The sequence below is a fragment of the Lygodium microphyllum genome, chromosome 20 (assembly GCF_053477565.2).
Source record: "Lygodium microphyllum isolate KBCC chromosome 20, Lygodium_microphyllum_v1.1.10, whole genome shotgun sequence".
Lineage (NCBI taxonomy): Eukaryota > Viridiplantae > Streptophyta > Polypodiopsida > Schizaeales > Lygodiaceae > Lygodium > Lygodium microphyllum.
This window is the reverse complement of record NC_141154.1, coordinates 34,303,738-34,331,211: the sequence shown is the minus strand read 5'-3', so window position 1 is coordinate 34,331,211 and position 27,474 is coordinate 34,303,738. Positions and strand designations below refer to the sequence as shown.

Here is a 27,474-nt window from a genome sequence, read left to right as displayed (position 1 = left end):
TAAAAGTCACAACTTCTTGCATGACAAGAGCATCATCATGAAAAGTTGAATAAGAAGTGGTCATATTGTTGTGTTTAGAACATTCTTTCAAACTGATAGAAGACGAATCACTTTTCATAATATCAATCCACAATCTTGTGATTGCAGTAGAGGTTAATGGCATAGAATGCAACTCAAAGCAAGAGTAGACTAAATCCAACCAGATTCCATCACATAATTTTGTGCTTGAACATGTTTGTTAGGTGCTTATCAAGAATTTGAACCAACTTTGTCTTTTCCTTTGCCTTGAATGTTAGAAAACAAAGCCTATGATGCTACTAGTTTAGATTTTTTTTTTTTTTTGTACATGGACATGGTTTTTAGGTGCTTGTCAAGAATTTGAACCAATCTTGTCCTTTCCTTTGCCTTGAATGTTAAAAACTAGAGCCTAGGATGCCACTCATTTGGATTTACATTTTTATTTTTCAAGTGGGACTTTTTCAAATCACTTTTTTCTTTTCCAAGTGATACATTTTGAGGAGACTACTTGACTATTTATTTCACATTTTCAAAGTCACCATTGCATTGATTGGAGGAATGGTAGTAAGAGGAGGAGGGTGTAACAAAAAAGGACACTCTAAAGACGTATGTCCAAACCAGTCACATGGAATGCAAGCATGGCAAAGGCTTCCCATTCGAGTTTAAAATGCATGGTCCTGGTACATTTAACACTTTCAGCTTCAATTGAAATAGTTGGAAGCTTATCCTTATTTGTATCCTAGACAATGCAAAAGCAATGCTTGTTTCCAGTAGGACGAGGTGAACATACCACCCTTCCTAAATATGCATCAATACCTTGGCAAGTGCTCTTGCATATATTTAAGAACATCCAACACATCTACCCAAACACGACAATGATGTCTAATTAAAGATTGAAAACCCTTTACCAAGGGACAATGTGTATAAAACATGTACCTTGTGAGGCAATTTTGCCAACTTCAACTTCTTATGTTCATTATCTAAAAGCAAGACATCAAAAAAACTATGAGCAATAAAATACATGTCTTCCATAAATGGCTCCCAACAATGCCTTAAATCCATTGAGCTACACCTTGTGCCAATGGTACCTTTCTAGAGAAAAAAGATGATTGTTGCTTTTTTCGAGAATTTCTTCAAAGTTGAGACAATTGTAGGAAATTTAATCCATTTATTCTTATTCCCAGTGAAGCCTTCATGCAATGCATAAAAACAAGCTAAGCTTTGGGAAAATTATTGTCCCTCATATCCTTTAGCATCTACATTAAGCAATCTATGCTATCTATTAGAAGACTTATGAAACTCTTCATGATGCTCAAATACTTGATACTCTGTTGCCATAATATCACAAGGAGAAAGTTGCAAATGTGATCACAAAAGCACATATATACTCTGACTTTCTCTTTCTCTAAAAATGTATGGATTGTTTAGACTCACACACACCCACACCCACATGAACACAAATACACAAACACATACAAAGGAGAACAAATGCAATAGAGAAGGAGCTATTGAATGTAAGTAGGAGAAGAATGAAACATAATAGGAGAACCAAGGAGAAAGAGTTACACATAGGAGGAAGAGTCTTATATAACTAGAAATACAAACAAACACACACGATTTCTCTCTAAGGAGGAAGAGTCATGCATGTAGAAGTGTATGCCCATGTGCACACACACATCAATAAGGTACCAATCTTCACTTTTACCCCTATTGTGGTGCACGCTATTTGGATTTCAAATTCTATAAATTGCTTCAATGGTTAATGTTATACATTTTAAAATATAAAATGTTCTACAATATAAAATCTCCTTCCGTTTGTACTCTACCATGGTGCATTATGGTGCTAATATACTTATGTCTTGATTTATAAACAATTATCAGATTTCATGAGCTTGCTTTAATTGTAATGTAATTGCCCTCTTGTAACACACACAAGCATTAACTCTATGTGCAGGCTTGTGCATGCGCATGCACGTGCGTGTGCATGCACGCACGCGCGTGTGCGACATTCAAAATGCCATTTTCCTTGTTTTCAAAACAAATTTTTAGTTACATGGATGTATGATGTTTAATAATTAGTACTAGAAATGCATGTGTTGAATTTGCTCCCCAGTTTGTTTCAATACGAGTCTTTAGATATGTGAGAGAGAACATTTCTACACATGATCTAACATGAGGTTCAAGGTTAAGGTTTTTTCAAATGATTTAGACTTCTAAAGGGTCTTTAGAAAAATAGGAGGAAAAATATGTACATGTAATTTACCAAATTATAGATATGGAACATTTCATCTTTGTTAGGGTTCCTACTGATGATGTAGCCATAAGAGTTAAAATGGCCACATATTGTTAGCAAGTTGTAAAATCAAGATGGGAGACTTCAACAACTTGGATAAATTGATGAATGACCTTATGAGGAAATCCAAAGTCTAAAAGAAGCAATGTGATTATGATTTTGCTATTGTTATCATGGTGAATTGGCTAGTACTTAGGGAGAAATTGAATGTGCAAAAGGGTTGTTCTTCACAAATGTTTCTCCGCATTTAAGATATTTTCCTCATAAAAGAGCATTGACCATGCACCATTGGGAAAATGGATGACGAATAAAGCTTTAGGTAAGTCTTAGAATGTGTCAAAGCATAAACATGAGCATCTGGTTAAGAAGTGTTACGATGGCTAACCATTATCTTGTGTCCATCTTTTTTAAATACATACTCAATGCCTTTTGAGAGATTTGTGTTTTTGTAGCATATACACCACTTTGAGCTTGTAAGGTAAACAAAAGTTCCCAAAATAACCGACAAACCATAGATTATAACTAGACAAAAGTTCTCAATAAAACTCACAAACCATAGATCACACCAATACATCATTTTTTGATGAATGTTATGTGCATTGGGAAAGCAACTACGATGTGTGTCTCTTTATTGACTTGCCAATAAACAACAAGGTGTATTGCAAAACAGACACAAGTGTCTTTCCTCTTGATTGACTAGCCAACAACCAAAATCATTACAAATTTTTGTTGTTCTATGTTTCCTATTGTCTCTCGCCCAATAATCATCATGCTTGTCCATCTTTCCTAATTTATCCCATCTCATAATCATCATGATAATTTGTTTGGTTAGTGAAACTTTCCTAATGAAAATGGATACATGCTAGCATCGGTGTCATCTAAGGTTGGGCTAGTTGTAGCCTATAAAAGCATGATTGTCATCTTGTGAAATGAAAGAAGGTTTCATGCAAAACCTTTTTGGGAATTGCTAGAAAAACCTTTGATTTAGAAAAGTACATGTTTTTGGAGGTTTCAAAAAAGTACAATTGAATTATTTATATTAGATTTTAAAATCTAATCTTAGAAGATTTAGAGTTTGCTTGCGAGTGGGTGGCTAGCTTGATTGAGAAGGCGTGTGCATGTGTAGTATGAGCTTGTGGGTTTGATTCCTTCCAATTGAGAAGCTCGAAGATGCCACATATCTTCCTTTGAGATGTCGAGGCCCATCCGGTGTCATAACAAAGGCTCACATAAAAAAATGTTGAGAATTTGGCCCATCCGGTGTCATAACAAAGGCTCACATAAAAAAATGTTGAGAATTTGCTTGCTATACCTAGTTTTTGGTTTTGGGTAGGTTAAAGAAGTTCTTAGGAAGATAATGGTGTGGTATGTATAGTGTGATTTCATAAGAGAAGTTTTTGGTATTTTCCCATGTGGAAAAATGGGCTTTTTTCCCCATTGTTTCCCCTGCAATGTTCAACATCATGAGCTTTTGCAGGGAGGTGCCAAATACCTAGCTAGGTGCAGTTGGGGGTAGGGGGCTATTGGTCAGGTCCCTCCCCTGCAAAAGCTCATGATGTTATCGGAGTTTAGTATGTGATAGCAGGAGTCTCTCTAAGACTGGGGCTCGTGGCACCCAATGACACATTGCTAGGTATGCAGTCCCTTGGTGAAGGAGAAGCTCATGATATTGTTGTAATTCACAATGTGATTACAAATGGGGAATATTACGTATGTATACGTTTGAGGATAAGAACCTTGGGAGGCTAGAGCTAAGAGCGGTATTGTTAACCTGCAAGTGCCAGGGCCGCCTTTGCAAGAAATAGTCTAACGCGAGCGCGCGAGAGAGCGCTTCGTTGAACTTGCCGGACAATAGCCTATAGTCAATCCCTTATTAAAGTAGTCCTCTCTCTCTCTCTCTCTCTCTCTCTGTGTTGCGTCTTTCTCTCTTTTGCTCATGCGCCTGTCCTTTTGTGGCCTGAAGGAAGAGCATCATCATTGCACAGCCGGAAAGCATCCTCATGGAGGAGCGGGGAGAGCCAGTTCATCAATCCCTTCTTCTTCATCATCATCAGGGAGGTCGCCGATGACGCAGTTATGCGCTCCTCCTCTTCCAAGTAAGTCTTTTGTATTTCCCCTTTTCCTTCTGGCCATGTTGCCTTGCCTCTCCATCAAGACAAAATTGCTCACGGATTCCAACGCCATGCCTGATGTATATGACGCAAGATCTGTCGTAGACGTATCTTTGACGCACCGTAAGCTGGTCTTGAAAGGTCGACGCGCCTATGAGAAATGAGCCTCGAACCAGATCTGTCACTCTTTGAAACAGCCAGCCGATTGTCTGAAATTGCATCTCACTCTATGTCATATGAGCATGCAGCTCTCACACACAGGCATGCCTGGTTTCTTCTTGAAAACACATTTTTCAGCGCCTGAGGGGACCCTGTCTGTCCATATGCAGTTCTTGAGCCAAGGTCAATCCACGCATTCGTCTTGGTCATGGACAACAGTGTGTCAATTGATGGCACCTGCATCGAATTACTTTTGATATTGACGGGGTTTCTGCCATGACAGATGGAACCTGTTTTCTGCTTAGCATTGGAGTGCAACATTGCATTACATACCGTTGCATAATTTCTGCTTCGTGGCACTATTCTTCATGATCTGTCATAGGATGACAGAGTTTTGCAGTTTGGAGTATACTGTCAACTTATATAGATTTTTCTTGTATGCAATGATTGGAGGCTTGATATAGACCATCGACTTCTATTGATGGAGTTTTGTGGATTGATTTTAGATTTTTGTGCTTTTGTGTACTTTGAAGTCTGATGTATATGTAGTGTAGGCCCACCCCATGCCAGGCCTGTTCTTTCATCCACTTTTTACAGCTCACGTCTATAAGTTACTACACAGAAGCTGACTTGCCCTGCTCTCTGCCTTCATTTTGCAACCAAGAAGTTATTTTAGTCACCTCTTGGTCTTTTCACTCAGCACACCGTTTTGAGTGTCCAGATTCCAGACATTTGCTTGTAGGATATTAACAAGCTTTTTCATTTGGGATGGCTAATACAGTTGCATGAGATGAACTGCTTAGATGCCTCTCCAGGCATTATGGTGTGGTCCTTTTCTTGATTTTTTCATAACTCTTGCTGTTTATAGGATGGCTTATTATAAGAAATAATTGCTTCCTTTTTGCTTGGAAACATTTTCTAAAATCTAATCATTGATTTTTGGTGGTTTGGTGAAATTGTATGATTTCAGATTGATACCTATGGAGTCACTTCCTGTGGATGTAGTGGGAATAATCCTGTCTCATGTGGCCTCTGCTCGTGATGTTGTCTCTGCATCTGCAACGTGCAGGAGATGGCGAGAGGCTGCAACATGCCACTTGAACAAATTGGTTTTTGCTTATTCAGACTGGCCTGCCTTCAGGGACCTTACAGTGGGTCAGTGTGAGATTCTTATGACAGAGACAATAATGCGGACAAAATGCTTGCAGGAGCTGTCAATATGCATGGATAAGTCAAAAGAGTTTTCTGCAGCTCTGGTGATCGCATGGCTTATGCACACAAAGGATACGCTCAGATCTCTGACGTTTATGAATCCAATCAAGCCGAAGGTGAACATACTGGAGAAATGTGGAGCACAGAAGCTGGAAACTTTGGTTTGGGGATTTGCACATGTACCAGCAGTTGATCCATCCATTCATAAGTTTCCTTCTCTTGTGTCACTTACTCTTACTGATCGGGCTGTTCTATCTGCTCTGGACCTCAACCTACTACTTGCTGTCTGTCCCAGGTTGGAATACCTATCTTTGGTTAACACTGACATCACATTCTCGGATGCACAATCTACCATTGAGCTGAGCAGTGCATCTTTGAAGACCTTGAATATCGAGGGACTGAGTGTTGATAGTATCCTTTTGGAGTCAGATAAGCTGGAAGGCCTTGTTTTGAGAGATTCAACCTTTGAGCAGTTTGAGCTTGTGAGCAAGGGGAGTTTGCGGCGCTTAAGAATCGAGGATGTGAGCATTATACAGCTAGAAATAGGTGAAGCGGCAGACCTGCTTGAAGAAGTTAATGTGAGTGATTTCACCATCATGTGGCCCAGGTTCTACCAAATGATTTCCAGGGCCAGTAAGCTGAAGAAGCTTCGATTGTGGGGGTTGCCATTCGATGCAGAAGAAGTTGCCATGGATCTGGAAACCATTGCTGTTTCATTTCCTTGCCTAAATTGGCTGGCCCTGAAGTATGATTTAGGGGAGGGGCTTTATGGGCATGCATTCCGGGGCTCTTCACTTCTGGAAAAAATTGTTGTGCTGGAGCTTGGTGCATCGAAAATTCATGATCTTTTTGCCCCATGGATTGGAGCATTCTTGGCACGTTGTCCGAATTTAAAGCGGCTTGCAATTGATGGAGCAGTCAGTGAGGCAAAATGCCGTGAAGATTACCAATCAATTGGTAGGTTTACTTGCTTAATGGTTAATCTCATGCGAAGATTTCCAAGTGTTGAAGTCAAATTTAATTTTCATTGACTTCTTCACAATAATCTTAAGTCATGGCTTGATTTTGCTGCTCCATGGTCTTAGATAATAGAGCTCTTTCTAACCTTCTTGTCTTGCAGCACTTTGGCAGTGTGTTGTTCCTGTGTCATGTCACTTCTTGCATGTTATGCTAGGGTGTCCGCATATTATGTGAATTTGTCTCACTTGTGTCAATTTTGGCAATGTCTGCTGGCGTTTCTGCATTTTAAATGAATCCGTGGGAATGTGAGCTGACTGAAGCATTAAAAGGGTTTCTTGGTAATGATGCATGATAGGCAACTTTCTCTATGTGTTGCCTATCTAGAAACCCTTTTAATGCTCCTTTGCATTTAGAAGATGGATAATTTATTTGTTACATGTCCAAAGTGGTAAGGGTTCGTCCCTTTGAATGGAAGGATTTAGGTTCAAGTTCCACAGACTGATGGGCATCCTTATTTTCAAAACCATTAGCTTGCGTAAATTGTCATTCATTGCTGGAGATCAGCTCTCAGATGTGTAGCTTGAAATTTTTATTTGCCTACCACCCAAGGGATTAGATATAGGTGTTCTTTGTGGAGAATGCCTCAGTAGCAAGTTTTGTTCGACCTTTCACATTAGTTGATTGTCAGAGGGCTGCATGCAACTCTTTGTTGCTTAATGATGTAACTAAGCAAATTATTATATGCAGATTTGTGCATGGGCACACAAGGCAAATTCTCAAACTATCTAGCTGATGTGGGATTTAACAAGGGGTAACAAGGGGCCTGAGATGAGTTTATTGACATAGTTTGTCTTATAGGGAGAGTTTGTTCACCTTAACAGATCATTCCCTCCTTACAAGTTTCTTTTTAAGTTGGTAATAGGTAGCCTTGCAAAATGACTCCTTGTTGCTAAGGCTTGTTCTTTTGAAAGAGTGATCCACCTCTCTCTCTCTCTCTCTCTCTCTCTCTATAAGGATATGGGAAAATATCAAAGAGATGATGGCAGCAATATATGATGAGGACATATAGCAAGTTAGAGAGTAGATGGCTAAGAAGGTGCAAGAATGGAAGAATGAAATGTATGAGGAGATTATAGCACACTTCACCTCTTGGAAGGCAGATATTGAAGCCTCTCTCCAAGGGAGGAATAGGGTGAGTGAAGAACTCTGGCATGAGATCATCGAATACTAAGACCAATTGGACTTCCTTAAAAGGGAGGAAGGGGAAATCGCTGAAGTAATGTCCAACAACATGCAAATTGAAATAGATGAGTTGAAGACACACATGATGGAGGAGGTTAATACATGGGTGACCATAGTGAAACAAGCACAAGCGAAGGTGGTTGAAAATTTCGAATGGAATGAAGTGGCGAAGAAGATGCCAACAAAGAAGGAAGAGCTTGTGAATCGAGTGCTTGAAGAGGAGAAGAGCAGGAAAATTAGAGCCTTGCATGTTCGAGTGGTTGAGTGGAAAGAGGGAGACAACCCTCTAGAAGATGCCAAGAGTATATGAAAAAAATGGGAGTGGAGGATCCCTCCAAGATGAACAAAGCATGGCGTGGGGGAAAAGATCTAGGAAAAGGTTGGCCCCTTATCATCAAATTTGTTGATTTGGGGTCATGATGAGCTTCTCTCTAAAAGCAAGGCTCTCAAAGGAGAAAAAATATGCCTTGAGGATGTTCTCATGTCAACCCAGGTAGCCCACTGCAAGGAGTGGGCACAACCTATGAGACATACTTGAAGTTCACAATGTGGAATTGCAATGGAGCCATGAGGATGGATATAGGGCTATTCCAGGAGACTTTCACTATTAGGGACATCATCCTATATACAAAGATACACCAGAGCTTGGGCACGCACTTGCCAAAAGTGAGAGGATATAGATGGGAGATGGCATGCCGTCCTAGAGCTTGATCATGAGGGAAATCTAGAGGGTTTGGAGGAGTAGTTATGCTATATAGGGAGGAGCTATAACACATGATATGGGTCATGTGGAGAGTCAAGGAGGCTCACTTCACGTGGAGCTGGATACATATAGATCGCCCTTGTGGTATATACTTGGCAATGTGCTACTTTGCCCCAACACATTCTCCATAAGCACGGTCGGATGGAGAGTCACTGTGTCTACCATTATATGAAGACATTGTACATAATTTTAGCATGAGAGATGTCATGTTGGTGGGGGATTTCAATGCTCGCATAAGATGGAGACAAGTTCCCTTCTTTGAGAGTGAGGATTATATGTATAGAGAGAGAGTACCAAAGGAGATGGGGCTCAATTGGACATCATAGGATGCAGTAGAGTTCATAGATTATGGTGATCACCTCCTAGCCTTGGGAGGCGCACACGAATTAGCCATTCTTAACGGCTTGTCTAGATGGCTTGGATCGAACACTCTCACATGCTTTCCATATAAGCATGCATCCACACATATAGGAGTCGTCCCCTTTGGAGGATCTATATAAAGACTAGGAGTGAGCATATAGTGGACTATCTCTTAGGGCCCTTATTCCTCATCTGTGATGACAAACGATCATTTAGAGTGTCCCCTCATTCCCTAGCAATGGCAGTTGATCACGCCTACCTACAATTTACCATTACTTGCAAACATGAGGTGATCCCTCCAGTGAGTAGCCATCCGAGCCCAGATACTACTTCACTAGATTGATAGAGAGTGCTTACTTGGATCATCTCTATTGGAGCTTATAGGAGATGGACCCTCACATATCCCTAGAGGATTTTATGACACACATTGTAGGAGCACTTTACACCTTAGCTGCCACGTATTTTCCCTACACGTACCCACACCATCGCCCCAAGCAAGAATGTCCCATAGAATAGTTGATACGATGAGGAATGTAAGAAAACTAGTCTTTGTCTCCAACAAGGCGAAGGACGAGGGACCCATACGCATAGTTAGACACGCTTGATCTTTCGCCGCCTATTATAGTGGAAGAAGAGGGTATTTCTATCTAGATTGGAGTATGAGTTTTATTAGCTATTCTTAGGATAAGCTTGCAAGGAGGCATGGAAAGCATTCCAGATGCCTTGAGTTCATACACCCATTACCTCCCCAAACATGTGGCATGCATATGCCACCTCATTATTCCATGCACATGGGTAGCCCTTGTTGCCTCGACGACCAAAGGATAGACCCACATCATCTACCTTATTCAGCCCAATAATGGTTCACGACACCATAAATAAGCTCTAAAACAGTCGGGCCTAGGACCATGATGGACTAGTAGCAGAGCACCTATTACATGCCAGAGACGTCCTAGCATCCCTTCTAGCCCACCTATTTAATATGGCCTTATGTGAAGGCTTCAATGCTAGTTGGTTAGCTAATATTATAGTACCAATCCCAAAACGGATCTAAAGGGCAGTCATGGTTGGCCATTTGCTAGCCAAGTTTTATGGATCGATACTAGAGCATGAACTAAGCAAATGGGTAGAGAAGCTTCAACATTGGGCATGTGGAGAGGCAGGGTTTAGGAGGGGTTACTCCATTCTCAATCATATCCTCACACTTTGAGCCATTGTGAAGAAATACTCTAAACATAGAAAACACAAAACCAATTGTATGACAATGCATAAACTAAAAACATAGAACACAGTTAGGGTTAGGGTAAGTTAGAGACAATGAAAACAATGAATAATGAAGTAAATGACTACTAAATATACAATGCTCATGTAGCAAACACACTATGCAGTGAATACTGAATCTCGAACTCAAGGCAGAGGTTATTAGTTGAAGAGTGTGTCGTACTTTGAAACGGATCTTGAAACATTGCAAGGTAGCCTCCTTGTGTCAAACAATAGCAAATGTAGCCAAAGAGGTTGGATTTGATGTAGACAACAGTAGAGGAGAGAAAATATGCAACAAAGCAAAATTTTGGAGGAGAGAAAAAATGTAGCGACTGTGCAGAGGGAAGGAAAAAGCAAACATAGGTTGACTAATGTTGGGCGATAGATGTAAGCTGATGGTGACATTGTAGATGATGATGACAATTGTTGGAGGAGATATAATGATTATAAATGTTAGGTGCAAATACCAAACATTGGTAGGAAGACGATGGTGACAACTCCTACTGATGGCGACATGATGCAGATAATGGAGAATGTATGTGAATACTGTGATAACAATAAATGTATACTCTTTGGTGATGGCAATAGCTCTAGGAGATAGGTGACATGTGGAAGAGGTTGGAATTAAGCACCAAATGGTAGTTGGACAGCAATGGGAAGCTCTAATCGCGATGTTCTTCATGAATAGGATGTGGGAAGCAAAGATACAGCTCCTAAAACTTGCAAAGATGAGTTTGAGAGAGAGTGGTGGGTTGCATGTCTATTTATTGAAAGTTTTGGGGCACCCAAAATAGGGTTAGGTATGTGCGATAGAATTACTCTCTAGGATTGCATTTCTTTTTAAAATTATAATGTTTTTCATTAATCAAGTGTGTTTTAGGGCTGTTTAAGTTAGGCTAATGTATTTTTAGCTCAACACTCCCTCTCAAGCCCAAAATTGAGCAAGGAGAAATTAAATATGGTAATGTATTTTCTTTTACCTCGAGGCATCTCACCCTAAAGCAGTCAGGGCATCGGACAAAGAGAGTGCGTTGATTGTTAAGTGACCTACCAAGACTATAGAGACAATATTTATCTTACCAAGGGAGCCCAAGTGATCACCCCAGAGAGGCCAGGGCATCGAATTAAGGGTGCTTGTCGGTTGTCCAAGGACCCACCAAGTCCTACAAAGATAGATGGAATCAACAATGGGCTTTTTTTGTTATTGTTTTTTTAAAGGGATTTGTTTTAGTTTGTCACAAGATTTAGTATTAAGTGAGGGTTTCAAATCAATGTTGTTGGAGCTGAGTTGGGAATGAGCTGCAGAGAGAGAGAGAGAGAGAGAGAGAGAGAGAGAGAGAGAGAGAGAGAGAGAGAGAGAGAGAGAGAGAGAGAGAGAGAGAGTGAGTGTGTGTGTGTGTGTGTGTGTGTGTGTGCAAGTACGATTTGACTTGAGTGTACCAACAATGTGTTGGTACACAAAGAATAAAATTATACTTAGGGCATATAAGGGTGCAATCACATGTACAATTAAATAATATGCATGTACTATATATGGAGGTGAAAATGGGTCTTTATCCCCAACAACTTCCCACTTAAAGGTTTGAAGTGAACCTCTAGCCAACTCTCACTAGTCGTATGCAATGCTCATGTTGAGCTTTGCTTAGACTTTTAGTGAGAACATCTGCAGGGTTGTCGTGTGTTTTGATCTTGGTTAATGTGATTAGACAATCTTCTAGAATCTGTCTAATATCACACATCTATATGCTTTGTGTGTGAATGATACATGGCATTCTTGGCCAGATACATAGCACTTTGGCTATCGTATCCCAACACTACAATACCCATAGACATGTCGAGATCCTTTGCAAGTTTGCTCAACCATATAGCTTCAGTAGCTAATATGTATACAGCTTGAGTAGTACTCAGTGTGACGATGTTCTGCAACCTGGAACACCAAGAAATGACCCCACCAGCGATTGTAAAGACATACTTGCTGCTGGACCTACGAGTGTCCAAGTCACCTGCCATGTCTGCATCACAATAACCTTGCAAACTAAGTGCACTCTGCCCATAGCAAATACACCTTCTTTGTGTACCCTTTAGGTATTGAAGAATACACTTGATAGCTTTCCAATGTGTTTTGCTAGGATTTGACATAAACCTGCTAACAACTCCCATTGCATGAGCAATGTCTGGACGAGTAGTAACCATAGCATACATAAGAGAGCCACAAGCCGATGCATAAGGGACTCCCTTCATAGCATTTGCTTCCATGGCATCCTTTGGGCGGTTGGCTTTACTAAGCTTAAGATAAGGAGGTAAGGATACCCTAAAAAACTTAGCTTTAGCCATGTTAAATCTGTCCAGTACCTTGAGATAAAAACAACAATTTCTGCATTCTATCTTTGCGAATCCTCATGCCCAAAATATGCTTTGCATTCCCCAAATCTTTCATGGAGAAGATTGATTTCAGTTGATTTTTGAGAGTATCCAAGCTAGTCTTTCCAACTAGCAACATATCATCCACATACAAAATAAGTATGATGGGGCTGCCATCTGTATCCTTCTTCATGTACAAACAATGATATGCATGGCTGTGTCTTTTCCAGGAACTATAAAACCCTTGGGCTGTTTCATGTAGATTTTCTCATCAATGTCACCATGCAAAAAAGTTGTTTTTACATCCATTTGGTACAGCTCTAAGTCCAATACAACGGTGAGAGCAAAAAACACACGTAGAGTGGTCATCTTCACAACAGGTGAAAAGACCTCTTGGAAGTCAATCCCTTCCTTCTGTGCATATCCTTTTGCAGCTAGTCTTGCCTTGTACTTGGGTTTCCCATCAACTGTCTTTACTTTGTAAACCCATTTGTTTGGAGAAGGCTTCCTTCCTTTGGGCAACAACACAAGATTCCAAGTATCATTAGCATATAGAGATTTAATCTCTTCCTACACAGTTAGCTCCCACTTACTGCTGAATTTGCACGACTTGGCCTCTTTGTATGTAAGAGGCTCACCCGCATCTGTAAGCATCACATAATGCAAGGAGAGGTCATACCTATGTGGTTGCCTTCTTACGTGTGTAGACTTGCGTATCCAATGATCTAGATTTTCAAGAATTAGGTTTACATCTGGATGTTGGCATATTTAGCATTTATTACCTATTGTAAGCCATTCTCAATACTGTTCATGCTGTATAGCACCTTCATTTTCATTACCACCACTTGCATTTTCATAATCAACAAGTCTATTTTGTTGTCCATGATCTCCTTGTGCTTCTATTTGCTGTCTATCATCATCTGGCTCAAAAATAACCGGCTGATCATTAGTTTTAGTTTGTGGTACAACACCATGAGGCTAATCATATGAAGTAATAGGTGGCTGCAAATTCTGAAATTTGATTTTTTTCATATCTTTATTAGAGGCTAAAGTACCTTTCAGCAATTTTGTCTCATTAAACACAACATTACACTTCGTGTTGAATACCTTTCTTAGATTGAGGTAACCACACTTTGTAGCCAAATTCACCCTCAGGACCATAGCCCATGAAAATGCCTTTGGTGGATTTTGGGTCAAGTTTGTTCCTCAGCTCATCTCGAACATGCACAAAAGCATCATAGCTAAATATGCGTAAATGGTCATATGAGGCTGATTTGCCAAACCAAACCTCCTCAGTGATACCATTATTTAAGGACTTGTTTAGAGAGCGGTTGCAAATGTGAACTGCAGTTTTGATTGACTCTCCCCAAAATTTGTGAGGGAGATTAGCAGGAGATGCATGCATCACACTCTTTCACATAAAGTCTTATTATATCTTTCAGCCATCCCATTTGAAGAAGGGATGTAAGGAGTTGTAAGCTCCCTCTTAATTCCATGCAAGTCACAAAAGGACTTATTCAGTTGATGTGAATTCACCCCCATTATAAATTTGCAAGCATTTTAGCTTTCTACCTATTTGAGTTATCACAAATGCACGAAAAGTTTTAAAAATAGCAAACACTTCACTTTTCTTTTTCAATAGGTATATCCAAATCTTTTTGGAATAGTCATCAATGAGGGAGACGACATATGCAACACCACCCAAAGATTTCACAGGCATACTACATACATCAGAATGCACTAAGTCCAAGACATTGGGCGTACAGGAAGACCAGAGTAAAATGAAATTTTTATTTGCTTTCCAAATTGACACTCATTACAAAATTCAAGTTATTCTATTAACCCTCTTCAAAGAGGTAAGAACCTCAAGTCCTTTCTGGCTCATATGCCCTAATCTCTTATACCATAACTCCAAATGATAGCCAATTTCAGCAATTGCAAGAAACTTGCCATTCAAAGATTTATAGTGCAAACAATCCAAAGTGCCCTTCTTGGTTCCTTTTGTAATCAGCATTGAATTCTTTTTCACTTTTCACAAACCACCACCAAACAGTGTAGTATAACCATGCAAGTCAAGCTGACCAACAGATAGTAAACTCTTTTTAATGGTAGGCACATATATGACATCTTTCAACACAAGGACTTGCCTATTATCTAAAGACAAGTGTACAGTGCCAATTCCATCAATGCTGCAAGCATGATTATTTCCAAGATACACCTTTCCATAACTGCTTGCATTGAACATAGCAAAACATTCCAAGCAAGGAGTTACATGGAAAGAGGCACCAGAGTCTACAATCCAAGTCTGAGTGACACCATCATCAATTGACAAAAGTGCATCAATCACATCAGCCTTGGTAATTTGCATATCTTGCATGTGACATACAAGGGCATCATAATCAATTGCACATAATACACCAGCCTTTGTATTCGAAATCTCCTCTATGACTACACTGGAGGCCACATTGGCCTTTTCCTTGCCTTTGGCTATCTCAGATACATCTATCTTATCCTTCTTTTTTGTCTTGTGTATTCTTATTTCTCTCTTGTTTCTTCTTGTAATATTTGCAATTAGGCTTCTTGTGGCTCTTTCGACCACTGTGATAGCAAGTAATGTCACTCTTTTCCTCTCCTTTGCTTTTGCTTTTGTTTCTCTGTCCTGCATTTGCATTTTTCTTTTCAACCTTGCCTCTTACGTTATAAAGTGAGTTGATGCCTTCTGCACTAGACATGCGCCTCATTTCTTCATTCAAGATTGAGAGTTACAAATGTCCATAATGTACAATACAAAGTAAATAAATATGGGTAAAAATTTGTAAGCATAATCAGTGTCATTATCAAGAAAAGGAAATTGCCATCTCTCAAACTAGAAGGAGAAGTACGAGAATATGACCCTCCCCATCAATTTGAAGTAATTTGAAGTAGTGGAGGGTATACCCAAATCGATCCGTGATAGAAGGTGTTGTAGAACCGGTCTATTAATTGCTTTCGTCAAAATATTTGCAAAATTGTCATTGTAAGGCACAAAATCTAGGCGAATAGTGCTTAGCTGAACTTGCTCTCTAGTGAAGTGGAAGTGAACTGCCATGTGCCACGTTTGAGGTGTGATGATCAGATTGTTTGCGAAGGGCAATGGCATTATGGTTGATGCAATAGACAACTGCAGGAACCTCATATGGCAAGTGAAGCGCAACCCTCAAGTTTCTTAGATAGATGGTCTCACAAGTATCATCAAAGAGAGGCTAATACTTTGTCTCAGTTGTGGAAGTTGCCATCGTCTCTTGCTTACGGCTAGCCCAAGAGATGGTGGTTGTGTTCAAGGTAAAGAGGTAGCCGCCATGGGAATGCTAGGTGTCGGGATCTCTTGCCTAGCTAGAATGAGTGTACCCTTGCAAGCATAATCCATGACTAAAAGTGAGTCTATAATTATAGGTACATGTTAAATATCTTAACACATGAAGACAAGCAATCCAATGAGACATTCTAGGTGCATTAGAATACTGACTAAGCAAATTGATTGAATATTTAAGATTTGGCCTAGTATGTATCAACCAAAGTAGTTTTCCTCTCCAATAGAGCAATCAGTGTGAGCATCAGAAGGGTGACTGCAGGTATCCTTATGTAGATGGATAGTGGGATGATCAAGAGATGTGGCCACTAGCCATGGCTGATCGGTGCAATATTATTCCACCAGTTATAGGGCATACTTCTGCTGTGATACAAAGATACTTTCCACGGATTGAACAATCTCCATCCCTAAGAAATAAGATAACAAACCTAAGCCAACGGTCATCTGAAATGTAGCACAAACCTTTGCATTGATTTCTACTATGGCTATAGAATCTGAGTCAGTGAGAAGGATGTCATCAATGTAGAGTAGGATATAGTTGACCCACATGCTTATGGTGTGCATAGATAGCTTTGGATCATAAGGGATAGAATGGTATACATGAATCCATAAGAACTTGTCTATCTTATGGTACCAAGACCTTGGTGCTTGCTTTAGTACGTAAAGAGCCTTTTGCAACCAAAATGCCTTATTGATTTAGTTGGTAGAAGAAAATTCGGGGGAGGGGAGGGGGGGGGGGGGGGGCGGCTCCTCATAGACTTTCTCCAAATAATCGTTAATGAAAGCACTTTTGATGTCCATCTGGTAGATCGGCCAACCATGGTGAGCGGTGAGTGCAACCAATAGACGAAAAGATGTCGATAGAGCAATAGGTTTGAAGGTTTCTTTATAGTCAATGTTGTGCTTTTGCTCGAAACCTTGCACTACAAGACAAGCCTTGCATTTGTCTAAAGTATTGTTAGCCTTTAGCTTAGTTCTAAAGATCCACTTTGTCTCGATGATCGACTTGTGATGAGGAAGATCCACCAAGGTCCAAGTTCCATTTTGGTTGATACTGTCTAGTTTCTTTTCTATGGTCTCATAACATAGAGGATCCTTGAGAGCCTCTTGCCCAACTTCTTAGCTCAAATTATGGAATGTAATTAGCCATAAATAACAATGCATATGAAGCTTGAGAGGTAAGTCGAGCATATCTTCTAGGGCCCTTTGGAGGGAATTCGAATGGAAGAATCCTTGAATCCTGCATGGTGTGTTGGTACTAGCGAGGTAATGAGTCTCGCGGAGGGGACGTGGGAATTGAAGTGTCTGTAGGAAAGTCAAGAGTGGATAGTAGCTCGCCGGCTCAAAAGACACAATCTCATGTGATGTGAGTGGAGGTGAGGACGCAAAGTCCACTGCGGAAGATTGTATGATGTCCCTCTCATCAAACATGACATCCTTCCTAACGATCATCTTGTTTGTTCAAGAATGCAACAAACGGTAGGCTTTTGCTTTGAAATAATAGTCCACAAAGATCAAGAGATCAGTTCGAAGGGTAAGCTTTTCTAGCTAGCGTGCAATGCCATGCTCATGTAGAAACTTAGAGAACTTATGGAAGTTAAACTCGCCACGAGAATCACTCCTCATAGTACCCACATGGCGACCAATGTGGTTATAAACCAATAGTACCCAAGCACTGAAGTAAGTGAAGGCATTTGACTTGTTCTTGAGAAAGTACACCCGCATATATGTAGAGAAGTCATCAACTATCAAAACAAAGTATTGCACACTAATGAAGGCGACAATGGATGTGGAACCACAAAGATCTACATGAATGAGCCTAAGGGATTCCTTAGTACGGGTGGTAAATTGTTGAGGAAAGGGTGTACGATGTTGCTTATCTAGTTGACATGCTTTACAAACTTCTTGAGATAGTTTTAAGTGTGGAAGGTCCTAAACCATCCCTTGACACAACATCTCATAAAGAGACTTGTAGCTAAGTTGTCGTAAGTAAAAATGCCAAAGATGCTCAAAGTTCGTGGGCTCTCGTCGTGTAGTGGCCAAGACTTGGAAGAGATGGAGCTCTGAATTAGCAGCAGTTGACTCGGTAAGAAAACGGGTCACATGATAAAGGCCATTAGGTGGTGTCTTGCCTTGAACAATCACTAAACCAATTTGAGATTCTAGGACCTGGACTGTGGTCAATGTGAAGAAAACTGCTTGCCTTACTTGGTAAAGTTGTTGAACAGACAAGTTTACTCCAAGCTAGGGGACATGATGGACATTATCCAGCGTAGCTAAATTCGGGCCTTGGTGAGTGGCAAAACTAATGTGATCCTAGGCTTGAATCTTGACCGATGTGCTATTTTCTACATGGACTCTTTTACCTGCAAGAGCTCGTGAAATAAAAATGTCATTTATAGGGGTCATATAATGAGTAGCTCCACTATCCACAAGCGAAACATGTTGTGATGTGCTCAGTTGTAATGAGTGTGCCTTTGCAGTCACCTCGTCGAGAGGCAACTTGCAGATGTGACGAGACTTGCATCTGATGTCTCGAAGGGGATGATATGGGGCTCTGCAGACTGGTTAGACAAACCCTCCGGAGTTGATTGTGGCAGTGTGGGTTTGGCCTTGCCATCGTCCTTGTTGGGGCTTGTTGGGGGTTACTCGACTGGTGTGCAATCAATTTTAGGATTTTGATTGTGTGTCTCTTGTCATCATAACGGTCAGCCTTTTGACAATGTTAACAATACGTATGCTTCTTAGGTACATTCTGCCATCCATGTTTGAGAGTAGATTGTGTGGTTCCTTGGGTCCACTTGCCTTGTTTTAATTTTGATTTGAGTTTGAATTTTGTTTGCCTTTGCCTTGATGTCCCTTTTGAGAAGATGCAATGAGAACCCCCTCTATCGAGGATGTTTTATGAAATTGATAGAACAATTGTGCATAATGCAAACAATTGTGCATAATGCAAGAGGTGACACTCAAACTCATAAAATGCGGGCATTTGAGGCTACGAAATCACTTGCTACACAAAATGGAAATATTTTCTTGGTAGCTTGTTAAGGAGCAAGGTAACTTGATCATTAGAGGACTTAGGGATCCTAGTGATTGAGAACTCAATGATGAGACACCGATACTCAATCAGCTTGACTTTCAAGTCATTTTCATCTATGTTCTTAAATTTTTAGAGCTCCATGATCCAAATTGATGCGATGGGTCCCATCCTTCAGAGTCGCATAGCTGGTACTCAACTGTGCCCAATGCTCAGATACTAAGCCGAAATGCTAAAGCTGAGAGTAAAACTTAGGCTATAAGATTTGCATAAGCTTGACAATAGCATAAGCGTTGGGAGTCTTCCATGAGTGGATGATCTTGTATGGGTAAGTGCAAGATCAGTTTGGGGTTCCAACCCATGTACTAAATTCCATAGGTACTGAGAGTCTTAAGACATGCCTCATTAAGTTAGACCAAGTGATTTATTTTGATCCGTTGAAATGAGTCTTGTTAGTAAAAGCATACTTGACGGATGAGGAGTTAGAACCATGAGGTGTCTATGAAGATGGATAGGCGAGGTAAGGTAAAGGACATGATGGTGGTAGGGGTGGTGGATGAGGGGGGGAGGGGGGGGTAAATGGTGGATAGGCAGAAGTAGGTTGTTGACATCCAAGGAGTGCCAATTGATGGAGAGGTACTAAAACTGTCATAGTTCTATATGGTACCATAGGTGGAGGCACGTGGGACACGATAGCCCCGTCCAAATTTCAATTGAGGCATAACATAATGGTTGGATGGTCCATTAGGTAAGGCCATCTTAAAAGACAGAATCAATTGGCATAGAGTTTGATATAAGAGGGTTTATACTTAGCATTGGAGAAAATAAATACCATGAAAATGGAGTGTAATTCGAGCTAGGCTCCACTTGCGAATGGCGTGTTCGTAGTGGAGATTTTGAAGGTCTTGCAAGATCATTAGTTCTGTGCACTGAATCTAAAGGAGATAACTCAAGCTTACCTTCAACCTCTTGTTGAGCCCTACGTATAAAGATTAGATCATACTCTGGTGGAAATTTGATATGGTCTTTGGACTCCATGGTAGTTCGATCATTCTTTATTCATGTTAGATTGGGTAGTAGCAAGTTGGGGGTTCCACTCTTGATTGTTTTTGTCCATATTTAGATGTGGAGATTCAGGCATTGATGTGAATGCGTTCGAAGTCATATGACCCTTTTGTTGTTTTTGCTTTTGCAGATGAGCTTTCCCATCAAAGACCAAGGTTTCTTAGAAAGTACCTAGTTTTGATACCATGTGAAAAAAATGCTCTAAACATAGAAAACACAAAATCAATCGTACAATAAAGCATAAACTGATAACACGGAACATAGTTAGGGTTAGGGTAACTTAGAAACAATGAACACAATGAATAATGAAGTGAATGATTATTGAATATACAATGCTCATGCATCAAACTCACTATACAGTGAATATTGACCCTCGAAGTCTCGTATCTCTAGGATCAAGGCAGAGGTTCTGAGTTGGAGAGTGTATTTACTCCGAAAGGGATCCAGAAACATAGCAAGGTAGCCTTGTTGAACATCAACAAATGCAACCAAAGAGGCTGGATTTAATGCAAACGACAATAGAGGAGAGAGAATATGTAGCAAACATAAAATTGTGGAGAGAGAAAACCTGGTGATTGTGTAGAGGGAAGGAACAAGCAAACATAAGCTAACATATGTTGGTGGGTGACAGGTGGAAGTTGATGTTGGCCACAATGCAGATGATGATGAAGATCTTTGTCGGAGGAGAGAAAATGACTGCAAATGCTAGGTATAGATATCAAACACAAGTAAGAAGATGATGGCGATAGCTCCTATTGATGGCGACAAGATGCAAATATGATGGTGATTACGTGTGGATGCCCTGACCATAACCAAGTAAGCTCTTTGGTGTGGCGACAATTCTAGGAGGTAAGCGACAAGTGGAAGAGGTTGGAATTAGGTGCTAGATGACATGAGACAACAATGGAAAATGTTCTCCACGAGCAAGGTGTGGGTAGCAGAGATATAACTCTTCAAATCTGCAAAAATGAGATTGAGGGAGAGTGTCGAGCTACATGCTTATTTATAGAAAGTTGAGGGCATCCAAATTAGGGTTTGGCATGTGGGACACAAATACTCTCCAAGATCACATTTCTAATAACGTTTTTAAATTAATCAAGCATGTTTTGGGGCAGTTTAAGTCAGGCTAATGCATTTTTAGATCAATAGTCATCATTGAGGAGAGCAAGGCATAAGGGAGGTGGGTATATTGCTGCTTTGTGGATTTGGGTAAGACATTTGACACAGTACCATGTGCTAGGCTCATGTAGAGACTACGAGAGTTGGAGGTCTCAATGGAGATGAGATGGGGGAATATTAACACTGTATGCGATTGTTATAGAGCGAGTACGAATACTAGAAGGGTTGTTGGAGATCACAAGCAACATTGAGGTGAAATAGAGATGCCTACTCTCACCTACTCTATTTAGTCTCTATATTGATGCGATTACGGACTACATTGATGGATTTGGAGGGGAGGGAGCTGGCCTAGGGTGGTTATTGATAACCATACTAGTGTATGCCGATGACATAGTCCTCATCTCTAGCACACTGGAGGGATTGTATGTTGAGATGGCAAGCTCAACATGTGCGGACATTGATGATGGACTGCATGGCTAGATGAGTCCGCACGTCTACACTTAGCACGTTGATGGTCATTATGATATCCACATGACCACTGACTTATCACTTATTATATTTAGTTTGTTACACCTACCTACAGCTGGTAAAGATATAGCACCTGCCGATTAGTGTAGTCTGTTATGTAGTGTTTGACTTAGTAGGTCACTTTCATTTATGTTGTATCTTATCTATACTTTGTGTACATTGTATAGTGTGTGGAAGAAGATGAAGAAATGAGCAAGAAAACATTTTGTCCTCCATCTCTCTTCTTGTGTTCTTGAGTGAGCTTTCTCTTGTGTATACAATGTGTGTTCGACGCAGCAGTTCAAGCAAGTCCCCCCACCACGCGATTCTTGACATTGTAGTGCATAGTGCCACCTAGATGCACTACAAGCCTTCTGTCAGGACAGAGATCTCAGAATGAACTTTGGGAAAACCAAGGTTATGGTGTTTAACACTTCCTTCCAATGGATTTGGCAATCAGTGCCCTATCACATAGGGAGAGGAGATAGTGGAGGTGGTACAAAGATATGTTTACTTGGAGATTGCATTTTTAAGAATAAGATTCACTTTGAGGAGAGCAACAGAGGATAAGATTCACTTTGAGGAGAGCAGCAAAGAATAGATTGACACGGGACTATGTGGCTTTGGGGGCTATGGAGGGCTAGTGCATATGCATAGAGTTTCGGGAGCCTTGGATGAAGCTTTGGTTCTTCTCCTCCATACTTCTTTTTAGGATCTTTGCTAGGAGTTTTAAATAATTGCTAAGAATTTTGAAACGATTTGAGGATTAGCCTCAATTTTGAGCTTATAGTCTTCTTTCGAATCTCATTTTCCTTCATTGTTGCATTCTTCCTTTCTACATTAGTCTTGCTTGACCTCTTCTTCAGGTAGACTTTCTTCACTTCTTTCCTTTTTTAAAGTGGATTTTGTATTGTTGACGATGCTGCTTGATCGCTCATTCTTGCCAACACTTTTTGACATCTCCATATCCTTTTCTTCCCCTTGACCAGAGTTGCTCATAATTTTCTTATAGGTAAGCTCCATGCATTGGGATGCATGGAGTCACGCCACGCGGAAGCTCCACATAGACTCAATATGTGTTTAAGAAAGTGCTTTAACTAGGAATAATTGTTTTAAATTAGCTAGGAATAAAGTGCTTTAACTAGGAATAGTATTCTTTTAAGTAGTGTTGATCGTTTTAATTGTCACTTAGTCCCTTCCTCTTCGAAATAAATTGAATCTTTAAATGTTGATGTACTTGAAAGTTGCACCAGACAATGTGTACAATCCATTGAAATATTTATTATAAACCACATTGGGCATGCTCAACGATACACATTAGAAGCATGAAAAACCACATGGTTAATAGAGTAGTGTGCTGATTAGGTTTGTGGAATTTGACTGTAAAATGGGGTTGTTTCAATGGAGTTTCCATGTTTGCCGATATCTCATATTTACTTTGTCATTCATCACTTGTGAAATTCATGTATTGATAGTGCATACTAGTTTGCCCCTTGCTTGAATGCTTGAGCATTTGAGGTTCATTTTTCTTATTGTTGAGATAATGTTATCCATTAGATCTTGTCAACTTTTTTCCTTGTTGTTAGTGTTTCTTTTATAGCTCTTATTATAAATTTCTTATGATTTTGAATCACTATTGTGTCATATCTAATCTTGCTTAAGCTCAATAAGGCAGCATGTTTGCATTGTGGTAAGCATAAGGGTATTCTCTTTTTATTTGCAATGTAATGGAGATATTTCTCATGTGAATTGTGGTTTTTTGGTGCCCTTGGTTTGATCAATAATCTTGAGAAGATGTGCTTGAATGTTTTAGGAGTCATGATACATTAATTGGAAGAAGGGCAAAAAACCTTATAAATGTGATGAGCTACCCCAGTAATACATCATAAAATTTTCAAAGCCTTGAAAGTACGAGTGTTGGTAATTTTCATTTGTTTTTTTAGTACTTCTATTGATTTAAGATTTGGGGCCTTGGAATGAGACACTTCAAGTTTTATATGGATGAACTCACAAATAATAAATGTGATTAGTTGCCTTAAAAGGTGCTCTAGGTATTATGAGAGAGAATTTTCATTACTCAACTCTTCATATCCAATAGGACATTTGAGAGTATCAAAGGTGTGTACATGCCTTATAGAACAAACCCATATATAAGATTCTTATAATCTGACTTATAATTAATGAGTATATTTGATAGAAAAAATGAATAAAATATAAAAAATAATTAAGATTGTATTGATTTTTGTTGCATATAATTGGTTATATACAATGATATATTTTGCGTTTTCCTAAAATTCCATTGTTAGGGTCGTTTTTCTAAGAGATTCTTTTAGGAGATGTTCTAGCCTCTTATCTCCTTGCTTGGTTTTCTCCTAGGAGTCCTAGGGGATGCTTTTTGGGATCTTCCTTAGGCTCGTTCTTTTGAGGGGTATTGTTTGGAGTCTTGACTTGGGCTTTTCCTTGGAGCTTTTCTCTTTGGAGGTTTTTTGCATTCCTTGTTCTCTTGATCTTGAGCTTCTACAATACCATTAGAGCTCTTTTGTTATGGTTAATGAACTAAGTGGAGCCAAGGGGCTAATTGAGCTTCTACAATATCATTAGACCATTAGATCTCTCATTGTAAGGAATGTTAATATATTGGACTTTCCCAGGGTTCACCTTCTCGTAATAAGAACGTTATCTCATTCTCATCTCATTGGAATTGGCCTTTATAGAGATGGAAGGATCTACCACAAATGTTTTAGTTTACTTATTAGCTCATAATATCAAGTTAAGGAACCTTCAAAAATAGAACTTCAAAATTAGGCTAGGTGGGGCTTAATATTTTAAAAAATAATTGAATAATATAACATATTTATTCATAGAGGTTCTAATACTTGTTGCAACCAACTAGAAATGCAATATGTGAGTTAAATAAACGAAATATGTTTATATAAGAAAAAAAACAAAAAAAAAGTATACTTTAGGAGAAATAGGCTTGTGTCATTTATCTCCTTGTCCTTCTTATGAAGGAAGATGGTGTCTTTTGGAGATATAGTTAGGTACTATCAATTGTGCTCTAATCCAGATAAAGATTTAATCGAATCCACTAACTCACCTTGGTCATGCCAAGCTTTCTATGTAAATACATTTTTTGAACAAAAGAGGAAAAAAGTGAATGGTAATTAACTACCAGCCTTTAATTGTATATCTCATCAGCCATGGTCACTCTATTTCACTGAAGGATCTCTTGATTAAGAAGCTCAAGAAAGCTAAAATTTTCAACAAATTTAATTTAAAATTAAAATTTTGGTAGCGTCTTTGAAGAAAGAAAGACAAGTATAAATTAAGTTTTTGTGTCCATTAAGGGCATTATCGATGGATGGTGTTGTTTGGTACTAAAACTACTTCGACATACTTCAAAGGGTGGATTGATTCAATTTTTACTAAATTTTCATTTTGTTTAGTCTATATTGATGATATTTTAGTATTTTTTGAAACTATTAAGGGACACATAGATAATCTCTATCAGTTTGCCAAAGCAGTGGAAGATGCATGAATGGTACTATCTTCAATAAAGTTGATCATGTTTATCACTACAATTGAATTTTTAAGCTTAAGAATTCAACATGGTACTATTAAGCTACAAAAATATGTCTTGATGAATGTTTTAGACATGCTAGATGAATTGATAAGTGTGAAATAATTTTGCCATTTATCACCTCTTCGGCTACCTATTGGGTTATCCCTCATTCTCTACACAAATGCCTTAGATTTTGGGTGTGGTGCTTGCTTATGTGAAGAAGATTCTTCTACTTCTCCACCTACACTACACATTTGTCGAAATACGTTGGTTATATTCAATAAAGCACAACATTACCCGTCTTATCAAAGAGAAATCTTGGCCATGATCAAAGCCATTAAAGCTTTTCGCCTATTTGTGGAATTTGTTTCTTTCACCATACAAATAGACCTCTAGCATTTGCCAAGTTATCTCATGAAAAAAGCATCGAATGAGATTAGCAATAAGAGGTTGCTAAGGTGATCCCTATTTTTTTATGACTTTGATGTAACTTTTCAACATATTTTGGGCGTACACAATACCGTGGCATATCTTTTATTACACTAACCACCTTGATCCACCTACTGTGTATACTTTTACTTTTGTATAATATTTCATGCGTACTATGTATTAGCAAGCATGCACTAAAAGATGTGCACTCACATCCTACTAACATTAATAATTGTTTCCACTATCAAAGCCTATAAATACATCCCTTGTAACTTATTTGAGAACATGAAGCAACAAGAGCATTCTAGCATTCAGTACTCAAGCTTTGTATCCTCTTCCAAGGTCTCTCATAAGCCTTGTAATTCTTAGTAAGCTAATATAAGTCTCATTTCTCATCTTTATTGCACCCAGAAGCATGTTCTCTCTATGTTTTGTGTCGTCCATTCCATTGTATTTTCACTTCCGCCACGCGACTTTGTGTTTGGTATCAAAGCGGCGTGGACCGATTCAGTTTTTACTAAATTTTTATTTTGTTTAGTCTATATCGATGATATTTTAGTGTTCTCTGAAACCATTAAGGAACACATAGATAATCTCTATCAATTTGTCAAAGTAGTGAAATGCATGAATGGTACTCTCCCCAACAAAGTTTATCATGTTTACCACTACAGTTGAATTTTCAGGCTCACAAATTCAACGTAGTACTATCAAGCCATAAAAACATGTCTTGATAGAGGTTTTAGATATGCCAAAAGAACTGACAAATGTGAAACAAGTGCAATTTCTTGAATGTCTAAATTGGATAAACTCAATTATACCAAAATTGGCCTAATCCTTCATACAATAAATCTCTCATATAAATCAAATACTCCTTGTATTGCTTGGGATCATAGAGCTTTGACTTAAAAAAGGCTTCATGGGTTTCAAGCACATTATCCAATTTTGTTGCCTACCAATTTACCAAGAAGCAATTCAAAGAACAACTGAACTAGATCAGAATGCTGGACAATTGCTAACTTGACTTGAGGATGGATAGAGATCCACCATTGTTTTAAGACGCCAATAAAACCATGAGTCATGGCATTCAATATGTCTATGCGGCTAGTCTGTGGTTTGTTCATAATTTTCTAGCCAACATAGTGGTACATTATGTAAATGAGCATCTTAATTTTCTCACGAGATTTTCCATCTATGGACCATATAGGGAAGGATCCAACCTTTTCAAGGATGTCTATTTTATTGTAGAAATTTGTATAAGAAGTTTTGGAATAGGAAGAAGAAGCATTCACAGTACCAGTAGCTTTAGTAGCAGTATTCACAGGGAGAGTAGGAAGTGTACTTACAATAGTTGATTCATGTGCATTGAGTAGAGCCTAAAGCAATGTATTTGGGGGAATGTTGGCTCTATGAGGATTGATAGGAGTGAAATCCTCATCAACTATGTTGTCACTATATCATCTTCATTAGAAGATGATAGAGTATTAAGTAGCTTGACTTTGGAAAGTAACTTGAACTCTATAGTACCATGTAGGTAGTTCATTAGGAGACCCGGTAGGCAGATGTTGTTCCAAACTTTCACCCATCATGCGAGAATCGATACATGATTCCATTTTGCGTTGGGTGTCTTTCTTCTGCTTGTCGTCTGGATTGATACATAGTAGCAT

The 27,474-nt window shown here is 39.2% G+C and overlaps 1 protein-coding gene across 2 annotated transcripts; it reads left to right on the top strand.

Annotated features, from left to right (window-relative positions):
- Positions 1-4,188: 4,188 nt before the first annotated feature.
- Positions 4,189-26,188, top strand: LOC148018828 (F-box/RNI-like superfamily protein). 2 transcript variants are annotated; one of them, XM_087701107.1, is made up of 3 exons: positions 4,189-4,407; positions 5,552-6,750; positions 20,324-20,800. In XM_087701107.1, the coding sequence occupies exons 1-3, from the start codon at positions 4,388-4,390 to the stop codon at positions 20,428-20,430; spliced, it is 1,326 nt and encodes a 441-aa protein (XP_087557233.1). In that variant the 5' UTR covers positions 4,189-4,387; the 3' UTR covers positions 20,431-20,800. The 2 variants fall into 2 exon arrangements, with proteins under 2 accessions (XP_087557233.1, XP_087557234.1); XM_087701108.1 differs by lacking the exon at positions 20,324-20,800 and adding an exon at positions 20,825-26,188 and having other exon boundaries at positions 4,191-4,407.
- The last annotated feature ends 1,286 nt before the right edge of the window (positions 26,189-27,474 follow it).

Bases quoted from the DNA above. Each gene is read 5' to 3' on its own strand.
- LOC148018828 (XM_087701107.1), top strand. From the start codon at position 4,388: ATGCGCTCCTCCTCTTCCAA. The intron at 4,408-5,551 runs GTAAGTCTTTTG...GTATGATTTCAG, and splicing joins ATGCGCTCCTCCTCTTCCAA to ATTGATACCTATGGAGTCAC. The intron at 6,751-20,323 runs GTAGGTTTACTT...TTGCTTTTGCAG, and splicing joins TGAAGATTACCAATCAATTG to ATGAGCTTTCCCATCAAAGA.